We start from the raw sequence: 19428 nt of genomic DNA on the forward strand, positions 1-19428 counted from the left end.
GTACCTTGAAAGCAAGGAGGAGTAATAACAACAATGGAAACTGCTGTAGATAGCAAGATAGAATAGACTATGCCATTGAGGTTGCTTTAAATCGATTAAAGGACCAATTACTTTCAAGTATAAACAGCACTCTTTGCTTTGAAGGCTTATATTCAAAGGAAAAACCAGTACAGCTACACATCAGTGTCAATTTAAAAATACATGATAAGGGGAGACATTGGTATCTAGTGATTGGTTGGTGAAAATTGATTCCTCCTCCCCTACAGAAATCAGATAGAGTGGAGCTGTCTGACTGAAGATGGAAATGGAGTGTAATGAGTGGACGATTATGTCTGATCTGAGGCAAATACATTCAGACATCTCTCAAGTACACAAAATCCATATAAAATTCAGCTGGAATTTTATATAATTATTTGCATGAATAGGGGGTTTATCACAGCTTGTTTGCTGAAATAGCTGTTTGCTGCTGTTGCTAGAAACATGGGTTGAGAATGGTGAGAAAGAGCCATGCAATGGATGTGCTGTAAAAGTAAAACAATGCACTAAAAATGAGAAAGATCCTCTGCAGAGATTTTTTTCTGCATTGTGTCTTGTTACTGAACTGAAAGATTTGAGATTCAAGTCACGGAGGATATTGAGAGACAGAAGAACAAAGCTAATATTTTTTAGTCTGCTCTCATGTCGTTTTCTGCCTTACGGTAATGCTCCCTTGGTGTTTTTTTCCACTGGGTTTTGGGACCCCCTTCTTCCTTGCCTCGGGCAGGAGGCAGATGATGATGGTCTGGACGGTTGATGTGGGCCGTGGGGACCCGCCGGTCAGCAGCCGTAGGACTGCTGAGGACCGGTGACAGATGGGAGAGCAGGAACACAGAGTCCTTGAGCTAGTCCCGCTGTTTTCCTCTCTCTTCCTCAATCAGTTTGTCTCTGCAATATCTCCTGTTTTCCCTCTAACAGCCCCCTTGCCCTCTTAATTCATCTCACCTTTTCTAAACCAGTTTCTCTTTTTCTCATCTTTCTTTATCTGAACAATTTTCATTTAACTTTTCCTTAAAAATTGATTTCTTGATCATCATTCTTACTCACTTCACTTTGTTCCCCTTCACTGTCTTTCGTTTCTGTCCGGTATTCCTCTTCTCTTTTTCCTAAAAAAAACCCTCTTACTTATAAGAGTAATTAGTAATTTGTGTGTTATTTCGTCTGTCCTTGTGTTATATTTTGTACTATTTAGTCCGTCACTCCTTTTTTTCGCATTTATTCACGTTCATTCTCACTATTGACAGCTCTAATTTGCTGTCTTGTAGACGAAATAATCGTACTCACTGTCCTTCTAGTTAACATTAATCCTCTGTCCTTGTTTTTTTCCGTCTCTAATTTCAGCCCTCTCTCTCTCTCTCTCTCTCTCTTTCTCTCTCTGTCTTTTTTCTATTCGACCTTCGTTGTGTGCCTTTGGGCTTCACAGGGGACTCTTCTCATGTGGTCTCACCCGTCCAGCAGCATGAAACACGCAACTCATGCACACACACACACACACACACACACACACACACACACACACACACAGTAGAAGTAGAAACTCTCTTGGAGCCCAAATGCACCTGGAGGACATACTCGATTATAGTCTCAGGTCTGACAGTGCAGAGCGTCTGTGCACACTTACTGTGACACACACATCACACATGCACAGATGCAAAGTGGGAATTAAAAGCTGTACAGACTGTTCTCATTCTTCAACACCCTGCAGTGCCTCATGCACACACACATATACACTACTTCCAGACACTTCTCATGTTTTCACACACTCTCCAAATCTAAAGCCAGCATTTTATGTAACCCTGCCCAGTCTAATCCCCCGCGTGACCAGGCCATCCATAACTTCCAAACTTCTTCCTGATCCCTTTTCAATTTTGACTCTTCTTCCAACTAAGCAGAGAAAGCCCTCTCCTACTTTTAAAATAAGCCCCTGGGCCTCAGCTGACCTAAAAAAAAGTCCCATTAGAGCTGTAATGAGTTAGCGTGGCTAACTAGCTCTCCATGCTCATAGCAGTGATGTCACTAAACATGTTAGGTTTGTACTGTGAAGAATTGTAATGACTTAAAACATGGTTTTAGCCACCCTGGCTTCTGGGGAGTCGTTAGTCGGTCTGCTAGATTGGTTCTGACCGAAATATCTGAAGAACTGTTGGATAGACTGCCATGACATTTTTATGGATATTCATGGTCCACAGAGGATGGATGAAGTCTTCAACCTTTATATTTAGTGAGATGTCTTGAAACTGCTGAATGGATTGCCATGAACTTTTGTACAGGTATTCATGGTGACCAGAGGATGAATCCCAATAGCCATTTTTCCATTAAAGTTGAATCGAATTTTGGAGCAAAATTTTAAAATGTTGCATTAAAGAAAATGCAAATTAGTTTCAGTTTCCATCAACTGGTTTAAAACAAATAAACAAAGCTGTATACTGTAAATGTACTTTAGTCAGAAGATGACAGTGTTATGTATTGCTGTAGGCTAATCTGTCAGTAAACAGTAAAAAGAGATTATGTGAGAAAGAAAACAGTAGAAGAGAGAAAAAATAACAAAAAGAGTTTGCTACTCGGACAACTTCGGCCACCCAGGAGTGAAAATATGTCTTCAGGAATAAGATTAAATTGGGCAACTTATAATTGTTCTTTCATGTCAGCTCATCTTGACCAGCAGAGCAGAAACAGCTGATCAGTCACAAGTTAAATGTTGACGTCAGAACTTATTCGGAAAAAACTCTTCCATCTTATATGTTTAGCGTTAACCACCTCAACTGAGTGTTAAAACTTTTATACACATTTTTTTTATGTTTTTTTTTCAAATTTTGGTGTTTCCATCAAGCTTTTCTCATGCAAATCTTCAAAATGCACAATGAAATTTGTTGATGGAAACACGACTATTGACTTAGTGTTCCTCTAGCAAATGTATGGATAGCTGTTGGAGAGATTACCATGTGACTGGATGCAGACATTACTGACAGTCTGAGCTTAAAGGTCTAAATTCTTGCTGTTTAATGCATTTCATTTGTGATAAACCACATTGAGACCTTAGTCACATGTGGGCAGAATACCTAATAACTATTCAGTAAATCAAACATGAAGTCTCCTGATTGAACTTAAGTTAAATCCTTTATGTGCACTTGCCTTTTACTAGCATTTCAAGTAATCAAAATGTTGTATTTTAAAGCTCATGTTGTGGTCAGGGATGAGTTATTCATTGTGCTTTCTAATTAAGTACTTTAAACCATGTTCCAGTGATTTTCTCTCAGCTTTTCCTCGAGAGGTTTTCCGGTTTGCTTACTGTTCCCAGACTCCACAGCTGGCAGCGTTTGATGACACCAAGGCTTTTGGGAACGACAACTGTCTTATGCTTCTACACAGCAACTTTGTCACAATCAGACGAGCTAATTAGCCCTGAGCATCCAGATTAGTCATGTGGAGGCTTGGGAGAGGCACTGCAACATGTAAATACAAGTGATAAAGTGGTATCAGTTGCAAAGAGGAGAAAAGCCTCAGTACACCCGAGATAAGAGGTGTACCTCTGTGCTATTACAGCTGATTTATCCTAAAAAATAATACTTATCCACTTTTATAGATTGTAGAAGCATACGTTAACATTTTATTATCTGGCAGTTATAATGAGAAGATGAAAATAGATAATGCCTCATATCTTGTTTGAGCTTAGACTTTATAATATATATCTTCCAACTCTCTTGTGCTATTTTTAATTTCAATCTGCGACTCTCAAGTTTAACAAGAATTCATTTTAAAAGTTTCTCTGTTCAGCTTGGCCAAAGAGAAGAATGTATTACCCTCAGCTTGTGTTAAGTTCACCATGAACACAAGATTTGCAAAATCTCCTCAAGCTACCAGCAACAAGTAAGAGAGGAAGTTTACAGGGCCATTGGGCAGTTTGATTTGGCCTGGGGGCAAAGCATAGAGAGATGGAAAGATTCTGTTGGGGTTACTGTGCCTCAACCATCTGTTAAGATGGCTTTTGGATGGAATAAAAAATAATAATAATTATATTGAATAATTTGAAACTAAGTCACCTCATGGGGCACCACTGTGTTTCATAAAATGTCTAAACTTGGAACTTGGAACTCTGATTAATACTAAACTTGATAAATGTAAACAAGATGGCCACATGTCTTACAAACAAAGGAGACTAAAACAAAGATGCCGGATGGAGGGAAAGTTGATCTTTGTTCGGTCTGACCACGTGTTGATGTGTTGAGGTTAAAACAATGGCCATGTCTCATGAACATTGAATACCTCTCCAAAGATCTATTTTACGAAAGCCAATCCAAAGTATATTGAATGAGATCTAATGGTGCCAGGATGGAACGAGAATGGTTAGTTGGCATGCAAGACCCTTTGTTGGAAAAAGGAAAGGCTGGGAGAGTTGGTTTCTTGTTCTTGTTGCAGTCTTTCGCTGGGTCCAGCTGCAGACCAGAGGAAAACTAGTCCCTCTTGCCCCCCTTGTGGGCTTCACAGTTTGGTGCTTACTTGCTGTGTTGGCTCCTGCTTCTTTAAAAGTTAGTAGACAGGCCTTGGGTTGTGGTCTCTGGGAATCTCTAATCGTCTCTTAATAAAATTGTAACTCTTTATTGTATTTAGCAACGTCAGATGCTGGAATGAAGTTGGAGTTTAGAGACGATGTCTACAACCAGAAAAAAAGAACGTGTGAAGTTACTGACTGCATTTCATCTGGGCTGGATCACCTCCTCACAGACTAATGGCGCCTTTATGTGCATCTTGTTACTGTATGTTTTACATGCCACACTGACATGAAAAGCCATTCGATAATGAACATAATGTATTCTTACCATGCCAACATGTCACGTCCTCTGCCCACTAAGGAGTTAATGAAAAAAGCATAAAACATCAAGATGTCTGTTTATTAATTAGCAGTCACCCGGCTCCGTACGACTAAGGACCGGGGCTTGTCCTGGTCCGTCAACATGGCAAGTTAGGACTGCAGCCAAGAACCTCAAGGTCACTGCTGTCTCATCAATTCCACGGCCGAAGCAGATGGCTGTGTCTTTGAGTTGTTCCTCCAGAGAGCCTGCGAGGCTCAGCATGGCAGTCAAACACAGACAGGGGCGCAGACAGAGGCGCTAATAGTGAAAGGAAGTGTGATGGAGCCAGGTGTATTTCAATTTTTTCTCGGTGTGGTCTAGGAGGTCCAGTTCTCATTAAAATCAATTTCTTTCTGCGAGTCGGAAGTAAGGGGAGAGTTGTGGGTTCAGGGTTCGTCAGGCCACTGTTAGAGCACTGGCTTGTTTCCAACCACTGAGCTGGAAAGTAGAGCTAATGCCTCTGGGGTGAGAGCACACAGCCAAAGCGCCGTGTAAAGGTAATGTTCAAAAGCACTGCGGGACCAGCTCAACACGCAGGATGACACTCAAGATTAGTCTGTGCAACGTACTGATTTAAACTCTGGCCTTTCAAGTCGTTATAATTTAAAGGATAATACCATCATTTGTTTTCTTAAGGGTTTTACTTAAGCAGTTGAACCGATAATGTTCTTGCTGCTCAGAGTGAAATGAGAACATGTTCTGGTAACAGCACTGCCATGTGAAGCAAATTAGAGTAAGGCAGTTCTGTTGTATAGCAAGCATACAGGGGTTTAACTAGGTGTTTGTCATTGCTTTCTCAGTATCATTTACAAAATAATGCCTCTAACATTATTCAACCATTAAAATAAAGCGTCACAATTAAGGTAGTAAAAGAGTCTGTGTTTCAAACTGTTTCCTGTATAGACTCTTCCCATGCGTGTGACAGGAACTGACTAAATAAAATGTTTACTGCAAAGGACCATCCATCCGTCTCTGTTTGTGTTGTTTTCATGTTATACAAGTCAGACTGAATGGACATACATGTACTGCCCATGTGGTGACATATGAAGCATGACATTTGATGCCCGTAATACAAACCATATGCTTCAAACAGGCCGAAGAAGGAGTAAAGATACACTACAGTATGGCGTCAGCACCTGAGACAGCTTTGCCAGTGCCTGCAGGGGTTTTAATAAACCAGTCTTCATTAATAAGATTCTAAATTGCTTTTTTGCATCTTTCTCGACTCTCTTCTGCCAACATCAACAAAAATAACAACATGACATTCACATGAATTGATACTCCAACAGTCCAAAATCAGTTTCCAAAATCATCTAAAGCATGAGAAGTGGTGATGAAATAAGAACAAAACTAAAGTCAAAGCTCCAACACCAGGCAGACAAAAGCTGTAATAACCACAATAACTGATAAATGTTTTAGTGTATGTTTAGCATATCTAACAAGTGCAGACACAAGATGATATCAGTACTGTCTGTTTATTATTGTCCTCTGAGCAGCAATCAAAACCTTTTATTCTCAGGTCTTGACCCATAGTCCAAGTGGACACTTTGCATGAGGATGTGAAAACCTGTTGGAGATAGCAAAGGCCAAAGTTAGCAGCACAAAGGCAATCAAGACAATTGCTAATAATTTATTGCAGTGTCTTTTATCTCTGGCTCTTGTTCGTGGCACTCACCTCTTGTTCCATCTATTGTCCCACTTGCCACAAAGACACTTCTGTCTTTGGTTCAATCAAGGGCAGATTGTACCGCTCTTTCAATGGCCTGAAAGAGGATTTAAATACAAAGCAATGACTATTAAATTATCCAAATCTTTGATGTACCACTGTGCGCCCTGAATGCTTAGCAACAGCCGATAGTTGAGATCTATTATGTGCAATTGCAGTGAATTACCAGTGTCACTCGTTAAAAGATTTCTGCTTGACATTTGTATCATTTCTAATTTTCTTTGTCTCTCTCCCTCTCTGTCACTGACAACAACAGGGGCCACCAAAGACATGGGCAAGATGCTTGGTGGGGAGGAGGAGAAGGATCCCGATGCTGCCAAAAAAGAGGAAGAAAGACAAGAGGCGCTGAGGCAACAGGAGGAGGAGAGGAAGGCCAAATATGCAAAAATGGAGGCAGAGAGAGAAAACCTCCGACAGGGCATCAGAGATAAGGTAAAAAAATAAAATAAAAAAAAACTTCAGTACAGCCATTAAAAGTTACAAGTTAACAAAGGTAATTTTCTTGTTTGCTTGTGGAAACATTGCACAGCACATAAAACCCTCTTTCCGAAGCTGATGATCCAACTATCAGGCTCCTTTTTTTTCCTCTTCACATTATTCTAACACCATGAATACATTTGTGCATTTGAGGATGGACTTTCTTGAAGTGTGCTACTTTATCCCGATAGATATAACTGATCATGTGCAGTCCTTCTCTGTAATGGTTGGGTTTCTTCCCAACATTTGAGCGTGACTTTTCAGCAGTTCAAACCATAGACAGACACATGGCCCCTCCCCAAAAAAGAAGCCAAAACATCTTGATCAGCCCCTGGCTACTGGCTCCAAATGACATCAACAATGTAACATGGCAGCTCCCATATTCAGGTTGTTTTTGCTTCTTTTCTGTCACAGTGGGAGGGAGTAAAGACATATTGTCCAACTTTATATACATAGTCTATACATGGTTGGCCAACATTCGTACAACCTACTATATATGTTTGATGTTAAGATGTAGGGGATTCCTTTGGTGATGACATTTAAATGAAATCAGTTTTCAAAGCTTCAAAATATATTTTTTTTGTCTTACTCAACCTTTTTTTGTCCCACCAAGATTATATTGTCTTTGATACCATCAATTAAGATTTTATTACATATGAATTAAATAGTAGACATGAATTTATCAAAGTGTCTGCAGCTTGCGGTCAAATATTCCTCTTGATATTGCTAATATTTCATTGACTTGAACACTCTTTGAGGGATTTCAAGCTGAGTTTGAAACTTCTTCATGTGTAGCCCTTGTAAAGTTGTCTTTTTGATGCATGGCTGACCCTTAAGCTGATGCCCAGCATTTCTTTAGTTTAGTTTTGAAAATAAAAGAGAGTGTGGAGACAGAACGGTTTGACAGCATATCTTTGGAAAGTGTTTGACTATAGCGAGTGTAGAGGGGCTGACTAAGCGTGACTGTCTTCCCTCCAACTGACACAGGCCTTTGTTACTGTGGAACAACTCTGAGAGTGAGAGGGAGACCAACTAAGACAGATTGCAAGAGAACAAAACAGAGCGGCATAGAAGGAAAGCAGAGAACAAACAAGGGAGCAGAATGATAGAGAGGGGATATCCATCAACCAATCACACCAGTGTTTGTTTTCTGTCATAAAGTCAGGAAGACACAATTCTCAGGTGGTGAACTTCCACAGGTCAAATCTTGTGCAATGGTGCCTAGGGTTAAATGATGGTTTAAGTTTGGACCAAGTCATTGTTTTACAAGTCCCCAGTAAGTCTCAGGTCCCAAGTCAAAAAGCAAAACTTCAAGTCTTTGCTTTTCATCAATCGGTCAATCGTTGACAGTAATCAACTATTGGGCCCAACATTGTGGTTTTAAAGTCCCCTGTCTCAGTCCTTGGTCCAGAGAATTGTGCTACTCTAATCCAAAACGTTTGTGGTTTGCAGTTCAGGTCTGTTGATTAACAGATATTTGTGGATTGGCACATAATGGGTTGGTTACATACTGAGAGATCAGGTACTTGCACACTCTAGTTAAACTCGTAAGGCACTGAGGTTCCCCTCATTTACAGTGAAGACGAGTACGTTGAACAACAGTACAAAAATACAAAATAAAACAGTTAACAGACAAAGTAAATAAATAAGTAAAAATGCTATTAAAAATTACTCAAGCAAAAGGGAGCTGTTGCAGGCAGGTCTGCAGTCAAGTTACAAAACTGACAATTGTTATGGGCGTATTGATCCTCAATGGAAGTTGAAGATTATTCTAGGTCATTAAAACAAAAGGCTGATTTCCCAAGTTCGGTCTGCACAATGGGAACTGTGAGAGTAAACCAATGGTTTGATTGTGTCAACTGTGCTTCACTAATAGGGGAGACCATTTGGAAAGACTGGGTGAGTAGGTGAGGATGGGCTGAAAATAGGCACATTAATGCAAAAAAAAAAAAAAAAAAGTAAATAATATAATTGTTATTGGTTTAGCTCTCTTCTTCAACTTAATTGGATTGACTTTCTGGGAATGAATAGTGTTATTCCAAAGGGGGACAAATGACAAATGTTTTCATGTTGGAAACGCTGGATGCTCATCTTCACCATCAAATAAGTCAGGAACAGAACACTGTGCATGTGGGACTACTATATATATTAAAGTCGCAGTATGAATAGCATTAATGTTGTGGTAATGCGTTTTACCGCTGTTGTTGTAGCCATAAACATGCCCAGGATGACAATCAGGCCTTGTATAAGATATAATCTCTGCTCCGTCTTTCACTGATGGTTTTATCTGCTGCAGCTTCCTGCTGATCGATTGCTGCCCTGCATTGACTTAATTATTGGAGCAGGACCTTGTTTGACAATTATGGCTGATGCATTAGTCTTTTTCCTATAAGATCAGGGATCACAATTCAGCGTCGTATTGACTGAGAGGGGATGAATAATTTTAGAAAAGGAGCCCAAAAACTCTCCCCGGCTGTATAGGTTGAATCCTTCATATTCAGCGATGAGTGAAATATCAAACCAGAATTAAAGCAGCTGTCAAACCACCAAGCAGCTGCTGTTATTTGTCAATGTGTTTGGCCTTGAGGCTTTCCATTACAGACATGCATCTATTTACTGGATATTCTTTTAGAAATGATTCTTAAGACTTTAGCACATCACTCACACATTAAAGAGTGCTTTCTATTTTCTTGGAATTAAAAAGGATGCTTTTGTTTTGACAGAAAATGTGTTTTAGGTGGATAGACTCTAACGAATGGAAACAAATTTGACTAATGGAAAGAAACATTTTGAAAGACTATGTTTGCATACTGTTTTGCTTCATTGTTACCTCAATAACCATGGTGCTCCGCTCTAAAAACACACACACAGATAGTCATACTACCCCGTGGACATGTTCACAGGGGAAATGGACACTAGCAGTCTTCCTTTAGGTTTGTTATTGCTCCAGAATCACATTAACGTGTTCCTGGGGGAGCAGCAAAGAGTTCACGGAGGAGTCCAGCTCATTTTCCACATCTCTGCCTCAGCCTGTTGACCTTCCTGTGCTCTGTAACCTTTTTCCTTGCAGACCAACTGTATTGATTTTGCTCAAACTAAACTTCAGGTAGCAGTGAACCAGGCTTTTCATCAAAACAGCTTACAAGATACTGGTTTCAAATTGTGTCGAAGTTAGAACCAATATCATTCACTCTCCATCTGTTTAGATTCATAAAAGATTCATGTTCAATTAAGGAAGCAGTGTTTCAGCTGCCAAGGATAATTAGTGATAAATTGTCTCAGCCTGTCCAGGCTTTCAAGTTGGTGTCATTGTGCAACAACTTGTGTCTGCAAAACATAAGAAGTTCAGAGAGTTTTTAGACTTTATATTAGTATACAGACTACATAAAAAAAACACGTTTTAACTTGAATTTAGTTGAGACTGATAATTAATTTATGATCTTTGAAGCAGAAGTTCCATTTAGTAGCTTTTCGATCACAAAATCTGATTTAGCGGAGTTTGGCTAATGATTAATCTGCTGTAATTAAGGCTTTCTCCAAAAAAAATCTTAAAATCTCCTAAGTCCAAACAACAAAAGTAAGCATGAAACATGCTTAAATACTCTAAAAAACGAATTGAACATTTTAAATAACTAAAACGATTTTTTAAATATATAACAAGATCATAATAACAAGGTTTTTATCGCCAAAGCACTGGTCAACAGATTTCCCAGCTGCTGTTGTTGTTATTTCTATGTTTTAAAGTCTAAACACACTCTTGATTTAATTGAAGCCTGTTGGGGTTTTGTATGCTAATTGTTAGCATCGTCCATTACACCGACTGTGAGCCTCTGCCTGTAATTAGTAGATATAATATCCAGGAAGGTCAAATTAGACCAGGCAGCATTTAAAACTCCCATGTGCGCTCCAAAACACACAAGCAAGAGAACGAAACCCAAATTCTCTTCGGCTCCAACTCTGCATCTAATTGCGGAAATCGATTGTAGCTGCTGTTCGTGCAGGACCCAAAGAGCTACAGTACACTGTGCTTTAACTTAATGAGGAAGCAGCCTGAAGCTAATTCATGCAAATGAAGAAATGTGAATTACTTTGCCAAAGTAGCAGTCATTTTCAACCAATTTACCTCAAATGCATGAAATGATCATGTCACGCCTCACACGTCTCTATTTTTAGACTAAAAATTGCCACATTTTGAAGTCAGTCACAGCATGCAGATGAAGTTTCTCTAGCAGTGAGTGAACACTGGGCTTCCTGCTTACTTTTGAAGTGGAGAAAAGATGTTCCCACTCTTATTCTAAACATAGAAATCATAGTGATTGATACAAGGAAATAACATTTTTAGTCATGTTGCCTCACTTCTGAAGTTTACAAAGTTTCTCACTGAATCTGGAAAGTTGTAGGACATAATGAGTGACGTTGAAAGGATGTGGCTCAGTTGGTAGAGTGGTTGCCTACTGATAGGAAGGTTGGTGGTTCGATCCCTGACCATGGCAGCCTACATGTTGAAGTATGCTTGAGCAAGATACTGAACCCCAAATAGCTCCCGATGCTGCGTTCATCGGTGTGTGAATTAATTCCCAATGGTGGCAGGTGGCACCGTTTAGGGTAGCCTTGGCTACCAGTATGAATGTGTGTGTGAACGGGTGAATTAGCGCAGTCTGTCGTGTAAAGCTATATAATTGCAGTCCATTTACCATTTTCCAGGCGGCAAAATGTTTAAATTGGGGCACTTCTACAGTGTGCAGGGTTTTCAGTTTTGGGGCCTGGCAAGAGGCTGTATGGAAATACATGTCGCATAAATGTCTTGAAAATAAATCAGTACAAGCAGGACCAAAGCCTGGTACTGGACACAATGTACTGTAGGTAGGGGCAGTGTGAAAGTGCTTGTATTTCTCAAATTAAGAACTATCTCTTTTCTCCAAACAATTGTGGTTTTGGGTTAAAATTATGTTTTGACTTTATTTTGTATTGACAATGCTAAGCTAAACTCATTACCTCCCTGATCATAGAGTGGTCTCATTTTTGTCATCTAAACCGTAGTAAGAAGGCAGAGTTAGTTGAATTATTTAAATAACATTGTGACTTTTGATTTCACACTCTCCTCGGTGAAAGTCTTGTGTCTGTTTGGATCATCCAGCAGCTCTCCTGTCCTCTCTAAGTGGACCTTAACATTCTTTATGCTGACTTCAGTGCAAATTGTACACATAGATCTGGGTTTTATATTAATTAGCTGCTGTACAAAAACATATGGGCATATTTTGGGGTAGGACAGTCTTGTTTCACTGCATATGCCCCCAACCTCATGCTTCAAACTTATGGCCCCCTTTGTTAAGATGCGTTCACTGGTCCATGTTAAATCCTAACCCTAAATCCAGATCTCAGAAATGTTCTATTTGAGAAAGAAATGTTATCACACAATGAATGTCAAAAGAATGTCAAAAAGTAGAGGTTTGACTTGAAACCAGAGAGAAATAAATCCCATCTGAATGGGGCTTGACATATTGTCTTTCTTTTTGTCTTCCCTGTGCAGTATGGCATCAAGAAGAAGGAGGAGAAGGAAGCCGAGGCAGCGGCTGCTATGGAGCAGGCCTCCGAGGGCAGCCTCACCCGTCCCAAGAAGGCGGTCCCCACCGGCTGCGGCGACGAGGAGGAAGAGGAGAGCATCGTGGATACGGTCATGAAATTCATCCCGACCCCGCTCATGGATATGTTCAATAAAAAGTAACAGTGTTTTGGGTGAAATATGATTAACTTCTTACAATGTTCACCAAGACTACTGCCGTACCACCCTGCCCCGCCCAAACCTGCAGTCACACTTTTTCTCCACCCTCCCACTCCTTCATCCCAACTTCTAAGTGTCCTGGAATTGAGCAGCGTGCCATGATTTGCCCTTGATTTAAAAACAGCTGATCTCTGATGGTGACGCATACTTTTTAATCTCTCATACAGAGCATCTTTCTTGATAATACTATTTTAAAAGTATGTAACGCCTACACACATCTAGTGTCTTTACTTCAAGGCAAATCTTGTCATGTTTTCAAAATGTCCAGCACTTAGAATAAGATCAGATATCACCCATCATCCACCCTTTTTGTTTGTAAATAGCCTCGAGTTATGAAAAAAAGAGAATTATATATGAGTGAAATATGACGTATAACAAGATGACTAAGAGTATAAGCCATATTTTTAACTTTTAAGAAATTATCCAAATCATATCAAAATTTGATTGAATTTTCCTGTTCTGTTCTTGCTAATATTTGATACATACAATGTATATAAATACTTGCATTTTTATCAGTTCTCCGTTGTGAGGATTCAATCCATAAACTGTCCCTCATTGGTTTATTGTGAATGTGTAATGTGAGCACTGGTACAGTCAAAATGTCACCTGTAAAACCAGAAAGTGAAGGAATTCATTTTGAAATGAGACTTTATTTTTGTTTCCTTTTTTTAAAGCATGCAGTAAACTTTTGTGAAGTGAAGTACACATTTGGATACCATTTCATTTGTTATGATGAAGCGGAAATACATTGATAATTGAGGCAATAACTGGTTTTCCATATTGATTTAATTGACATCTCGTCCACCATGTACAGTAGGTGATAACTGACTTTGTGTCTGAATTGTTTGTTCCATGGGGGAAACTATAAATGTTCTCCATACATAAAGTTTGTCTCAAAGCAGTTAGATGAAATTCTTACTATAAACTCACTTGCTATACATGTTTGTGGTTTGAACACTGTTGCTCACGCTGCTTCTGCAGAAGGATCTAAATCTTAGATCAGTTTGGTTTATTTCATTTCATTTCCATATTTTTTGTAAAAAACAAAAAAAAGGAACTTTACAAACACAACTATGTTGTGAACACACTATATGTGAACAGACAGTGACAATAGTGCAATATATTGTTGGAAATGAAGTTGTCCTGTGTCCGTTGGTTAAACTGAAATCAGCAATAACAGACAATCTTCATTGTTGTGTGTTTAAATTTACTCCTTAATGTGTTAGTTGGCATTAAAGGCACAGGTGTGTCTGCATAGTGACAGTGAAGCCTTCGTAGGTCAGACATGTTTGATTGGAGTAGAGAAAAAGGGGGAAGGTGGGACAAGTTGTTTCATGTTGTAAAAAAAAAGTTCAGTTACGTGTTACAGAATGATGAGCACAAACAGGAGTTGGGTTCCAAATCACAAACCAAAAGGCAAATCATACTGCAGGTTTTCAAAGGCAGACATTAACATTCCCAATATTAAAAAATTAATAACGACGCTTCATGACTGTACAAGAGATAATGTTTACCTGCTCTTTCGAGTCCAGTCTGCCCTGCTGGCACAAATTTTTAAAGGGGGTCATATGAGGATGACGAAATCAAACTTTTTTCTCCATATGCCTTGTTTTTTTATTTCTCCTTCATTCCACAGTGTCTTGTTAAAACATTCCAGATATTTCAGACATTCCACCAGACTCGTGCTGGTAAAACACACAAACTTATACTTACTGTAGTCCTCAGTCGATGCCTTCGTTAGCCTACGTCATGATGAAACTTCAATTTGATGTTGTTATAACCTGAAAATAGACATTAGAATGAATCGAATATACATATATGTGAAGATTCATGACTTGACCAAGTAGACCAAGAGTTATTTTAGCAACCATGTAAAGAAAAAAAATCCCATATGAAGTTTAAGGGAAAGCATAAATGTGCAATTAGCAGAGATCAATCTTGTGATGCAATTTTGTTAGAAAAAGTTTTTGTGATTCACATGAGCACAGTAGCTTTAGGCGTAATGAACGTTTTTCTGAACCAGCTTTTTTGCCACTACTGTTTTTACCTGCTAGCTAAACATGAAATAACACTAATTTTGAACTTGTGCATTCCTGTGGCATAGACAAGGAAAATTTAGCTCTTAACAGCGCTTTGTGAGCTCTGTAATCATGTTGAATATATATTTAGAAAAAACAAACATCCAAGGGCACAGTATGGTCATTTGTAGAGCACATTTATTGAACTTCCTGTGATTTTATTGTACTTGTAAACTGCCTTTGCCAGTTAAATGTGTTAGCAGATAGTTTGCAGCTGATACATGTTTGCGGTTATGAAACCAAGCATCAACAACACTCCAATCCATTATCAGATCCAATCAAACCAAAGAATAGTGCTGGTAGTTGTAGTATTAGTAGTAGTAGTTGTAGGCTAAGTCAACAGGTTTCATTCTTTTTGTTTACTGCATCTTTTTTATTTTGAAATTCTCAGGTATTTTAGCTTTCAAGATCTTATAGAAAACCATAACTAGCCTTCTCTTAGCATAATTAGCCTTCTCTGCTAAAAAATTAACAATTTAATTGCCAGGGGCCTAGCAAGCCTACACACCAACTTTTATTTATGAATGACATATCTCTCGTTTGGCCCAAGAATATTCCAGAAAGCTACGATTACTGCCCAGTCAACCCAAGTAGAGGACTTTCCCAGTGACCAAACCTTAGTAAACATCGTCAGTGTGTGCAGTTCTTCAGGCCACCAATGAGTCTTTTCCACACTGGTGTGCTCGGAGATCAGATCACTCTTTGCATCTCATCCATCATAAATCCATTCATCATCATCATCATCTTGTAAATGCCAATTGATTGCGCTCTAAATGGCTTATAGACCACTGCCCAAACCAACTGCCCAAGTCATGCGTAATCAATATGTAGTCGTCCAGTGGACTCCGTGTCACAAGTCGACTTCAGTGTTCAGTTGGAAGTCATTCATCTGTGCCGCTCATACAGACATTAATATGATTAAAAAACTGCCTGAAAAATATGACACTTAAAAAAAAAACTACTCCTTTGATGTGACTTGAATGTAACTGTCTGATGTTTCTCTCTTCTTGCATCTGTCTTTCTCTGTTCTATACGTGTTGAGAAGATGCTTACTCTCGTGCAGTATTTTTTTAATTTGTCGTCTGTAGCCGGTCCTGTTCCTGTCCTCTGGTGGTTGGTATTTTTGAGAATAAAATTTTATAATTTAGTGCATTCTTTTTGTACTGCGAAATCTTCTCACCCTTCTCCCTCTCCCTCTCTCTCTCTCTCTCTCTCTCTCTCTCTCTCTCTCTCTCTCTCTCTCTCTCTCTCTCTCTCCCTATTTGTTGACAAAATGTATGCATGCTTATGGTGTGCGATGTAGGCAAGGTTGTTGATAATCGTTTTGTGTCTTCTCTGTGTTTCAAAGCTCCACCTGTTAGCCTCACTGCATGCCATTTTAGACAGATATTTCAGTCTGTAACTTTCCTGCAAAAATGGAATCACCGCACACTCTGAGAATAAAGTGATTTCATATAATTTTTCATCGTCTTGTGTTTCTGCATTCAAACAGTACTGCAGCGGGCCTTTGGCTGCTGCTCCTTCTGTAAAAAAAAAAAAAAAAGATGGAAGCAAAGGTACAGTGTGTTTCTGGTTTGGGAGGCAACATCATCCCTGACTTGTGAGACCTGAGTCATGGATCATATCCCATTGCATGGCATTCGTTAAGGAAGTATATGTGCAAAGACCTTCAATGTATATCACATGTTACTGTTTCTGTCAGTCAATCCTGTTTTTCATATCAACATGGCTGTTGTGCATTTTTTTTACATTTATTATTTTTTCTCAGAAGGAATTTCAACATCTATTCAATAAAAGCGAAAAGGGCTGTAAACAGAATGCACTGTGTTGTTCAAATCGTGATTGGAGGGTTTTAAAAAAAAAAACAGTCTTGTGATCGTGTCACAGTGAGTGAGCGCGGGGACATCAAAGCCATGCAAATGGCATCTCTCTCGTAGCAGTTTGTTTGTCATAAGTGGGTCTGTGATATGGGTATCGGCAAACCTTTTATATCAAACAAATCCACTGAAAAGATAATGGAGGAACGCCAAGAAAGGATTAGGGATGGCAATGACTTCAGAGTTGGGTTTAATTCCAGCACAAAAAGGAGGCCGACATTAAAACTAAATTAATTGATTGTGATGCTTTGACATTTTTGGGTTTATTGCTTGTCAGAATTGGATTTTAAATGAGATTCTTTGAAAAGGTTGCTGGCATTGCCTTTTCTTTACACACTATGCAACGCTTCTCATTTATTTACCTTCCACCCTTTTAAAGGTTAGCTGCCATGTCAATCTTTTTTTGCAGTGCGGCTGTGTTTTAACAAAGAGACACAACTTGCTTAAAACCACATTAATTTATTTAGTGGTTCAGTTGGTACGTAAGTATTTTCAGACAACTTGGTGGTTTGCTGTCATGCTTCAATAAGCACATGTGCTTTGCGGAGCAGGGGGGAAACAAAATCTTTCTCACTGTCTGTTGCAACAGATGTTGAATGATTTATGCTCCGCTAGTTCCTCAGCAGAGACACCAGAGGCAGGTTCTTATCATTAGCAGTGTACCAGCAGTAGAGACAATGGCAGTAGTACTTCGTTTACTATAAGTACAATATCCTTGCTTACCCTGAGAAAAAAAAGCTTTATGCTTTATATTGTTGCGATTTCTAAGATACTTCTGGGTATTGAACCTACCTGAGGTAGTCCACAACAGCAAATGGCGATATAAACAAGATCTCAAGATCAAGATCTCTAATCCTACATTTTGGATTACTAAAAAACATGCTTTAGTGCATATTATAGAAATAATTTGACTACTGGTTCCACTGTTTCCCAATCGTAAAGGAAAGTTTTTGAGTGCCAACACTTATAACAATAAAGAAACAATGATATGACATGCATTGGCATATAGCAGCTTCAGTATAATAAATATATTTTCAGGGAAGAAAACGTCGCTCACCGCCACACAAAAATTGTCATCCTTAAATTCTGACATGCTGCTTAAAGGGGTGCTTAGGCAATTTAGTTTGGCAAAATAACAAAATTGGCACACCTCTGAGCGACAGAATAAGACAAAGTAAAGTGCACCCAGTTGAGTGTAGAACTCCGCCATTCGTGAATTTCCAGCAAAGCATTTTTCTAAAACATCAGAACTCTGCTCAGAAAACAACAATTTAAAAGTTGTTTACTTGTGGCTTGTTTTGACAAACCAGCGGAAGCATTAATTAAGACTTTGGCATTATGTTGTAATTATATCAGCATCCTTTTGATCCATTATTATAATTAAATGATTACTATAAGAGCATGGAAATGAAAGCCTAAGGTCCTGTGATGCACATGCACTGCACAGGTCAAATGTGGCCGAGGTAAGGCTTGTTTTTAGCTTAGCTGATTTACAGAAATGCCTTTGCTTTGTAAGTAAAGCAGCTGTTGATGATTTGCGACCCCTACCAGCCAGAGGACTGACAGATCAGCATTCAATGACAATATAAAACCATCAATAAACAGGGTTTTCAAAAAGTGTCAATCAGTGCAATCATGGCAGGTCCTTCAACATTAGGTCATAAATCTGCAAAACGAATCTAAGGGTGATTGGTCCAGCTGTATGAGATATCAGCTGTGGACAGACAGACTGATGGATGGATCCAAACTCTCACCTGCGTAGCCGGTGTAATGCACAATCTGATTTTTTGTCTTGGGGTGGACACCTAAATCATGATACAGATCTACTTATCAGTCCATTCATCAACATTTGTTGGAGGTGAAATTTACATTGATCAAAAACACCAACATCTTTCTTATGTTTCTCTTCACCGTGCACAGCCATTCCTCCAGTAAAGCTCTGTAATGGCACTGGACCTACTTGTTCAGTTTGTGATGGAACTGCAGAGCTTCTGTGGGTTGCACTGTGTAGCTGCTTTGCCACCACTTCAGGCTATTAAGCACACACAAGGGTCTTGGCTCCTCCTTTGCAATAGAGGTCCACAATTCTCCCTGCAGGAAATAGAGGTATAAATCAATTCCATTAGTATTCATGCTCTGAGGTAGCCTTTTCAGACCAAGCTGCCTTTGTGCTCTCAGAGCAGCACTCAGGCTGCAGGGAAGCCTTGGCTCTATTGGTGTCCTGTAGACATGCAACAGTCAATGTCAATTAACTGCTCTCCACTGGGCACCAGAACCATAAACCAGCCAGTGTGCACAGACCGGAACTGGGATTTGGAAAAGGCTTTTTTTTTTCTTTCTTGTGGGTGGGTGGAGAATATTTTCCTTCATGAGAAGACATGGACAGAATTACTGTGATATGTGACCATCTGGCTGTTTTGATTGCTCATATACTAAATGGTAATTTGCTAAAGGCCTACTGTGTCAGACTCTCAGACAGTAGGGGCACAGAAAAGATTGCTAATGATATATTGACTGTCTGACTAATCTGTCGCCTGATTAAAATATTTTTAAAAACTGCAATGGAGGCACAAATATTCCCACTGGTTGAACTCAGAGTCAG

At 39.3% G+C, this 19428-nt stretch overlaps 1 protein-coding gene across 2 annotated transcripts in view; it reads left to right on the forward strand.

Moving 5' to 3' along the window:
- LOC131981518 (complexin-1-like) overlaps positions 1–16407 on the forward strand; it is a 67343-nt gene extending 50936 nt beyond the window's left edge. For both annotated transcript variants that reach the window (XM_059345832.1, XM_059345833.1), the window contains exons 3-4: positions 6869–7044; positions 12620–16407. In XM_059345832.1, the coding sequence (XP_059201815.1) occupies positions 6869–7044; positions 12620–12814 (371 nt within the window). In that variant the 3' untranslated portion in view covers positions 12815–16407. The remainder of the gene's footprint in view (positions 1–6868; positions 7045–12619) is intronic.
- The last annotated feature ends 3021 nt before the right edge of the window (positions 16408–19428 follow it).

Source organism: Centropristis striata, chromosome 12 (genome assembly GCF_030273125.1).
Source record: "Centropristis striata isolate RG_2023a ecotype Rhode Island chromosome 12, C.striata_1.0, whole genome shotgun sequence".
In the NCBI taxonomy this organism is placed as follows: Eukaryota; Metazoa; Chordata; class Actinopteri; order Perciformes; family Serranidae; genus Centropristis; species Centropristis striata.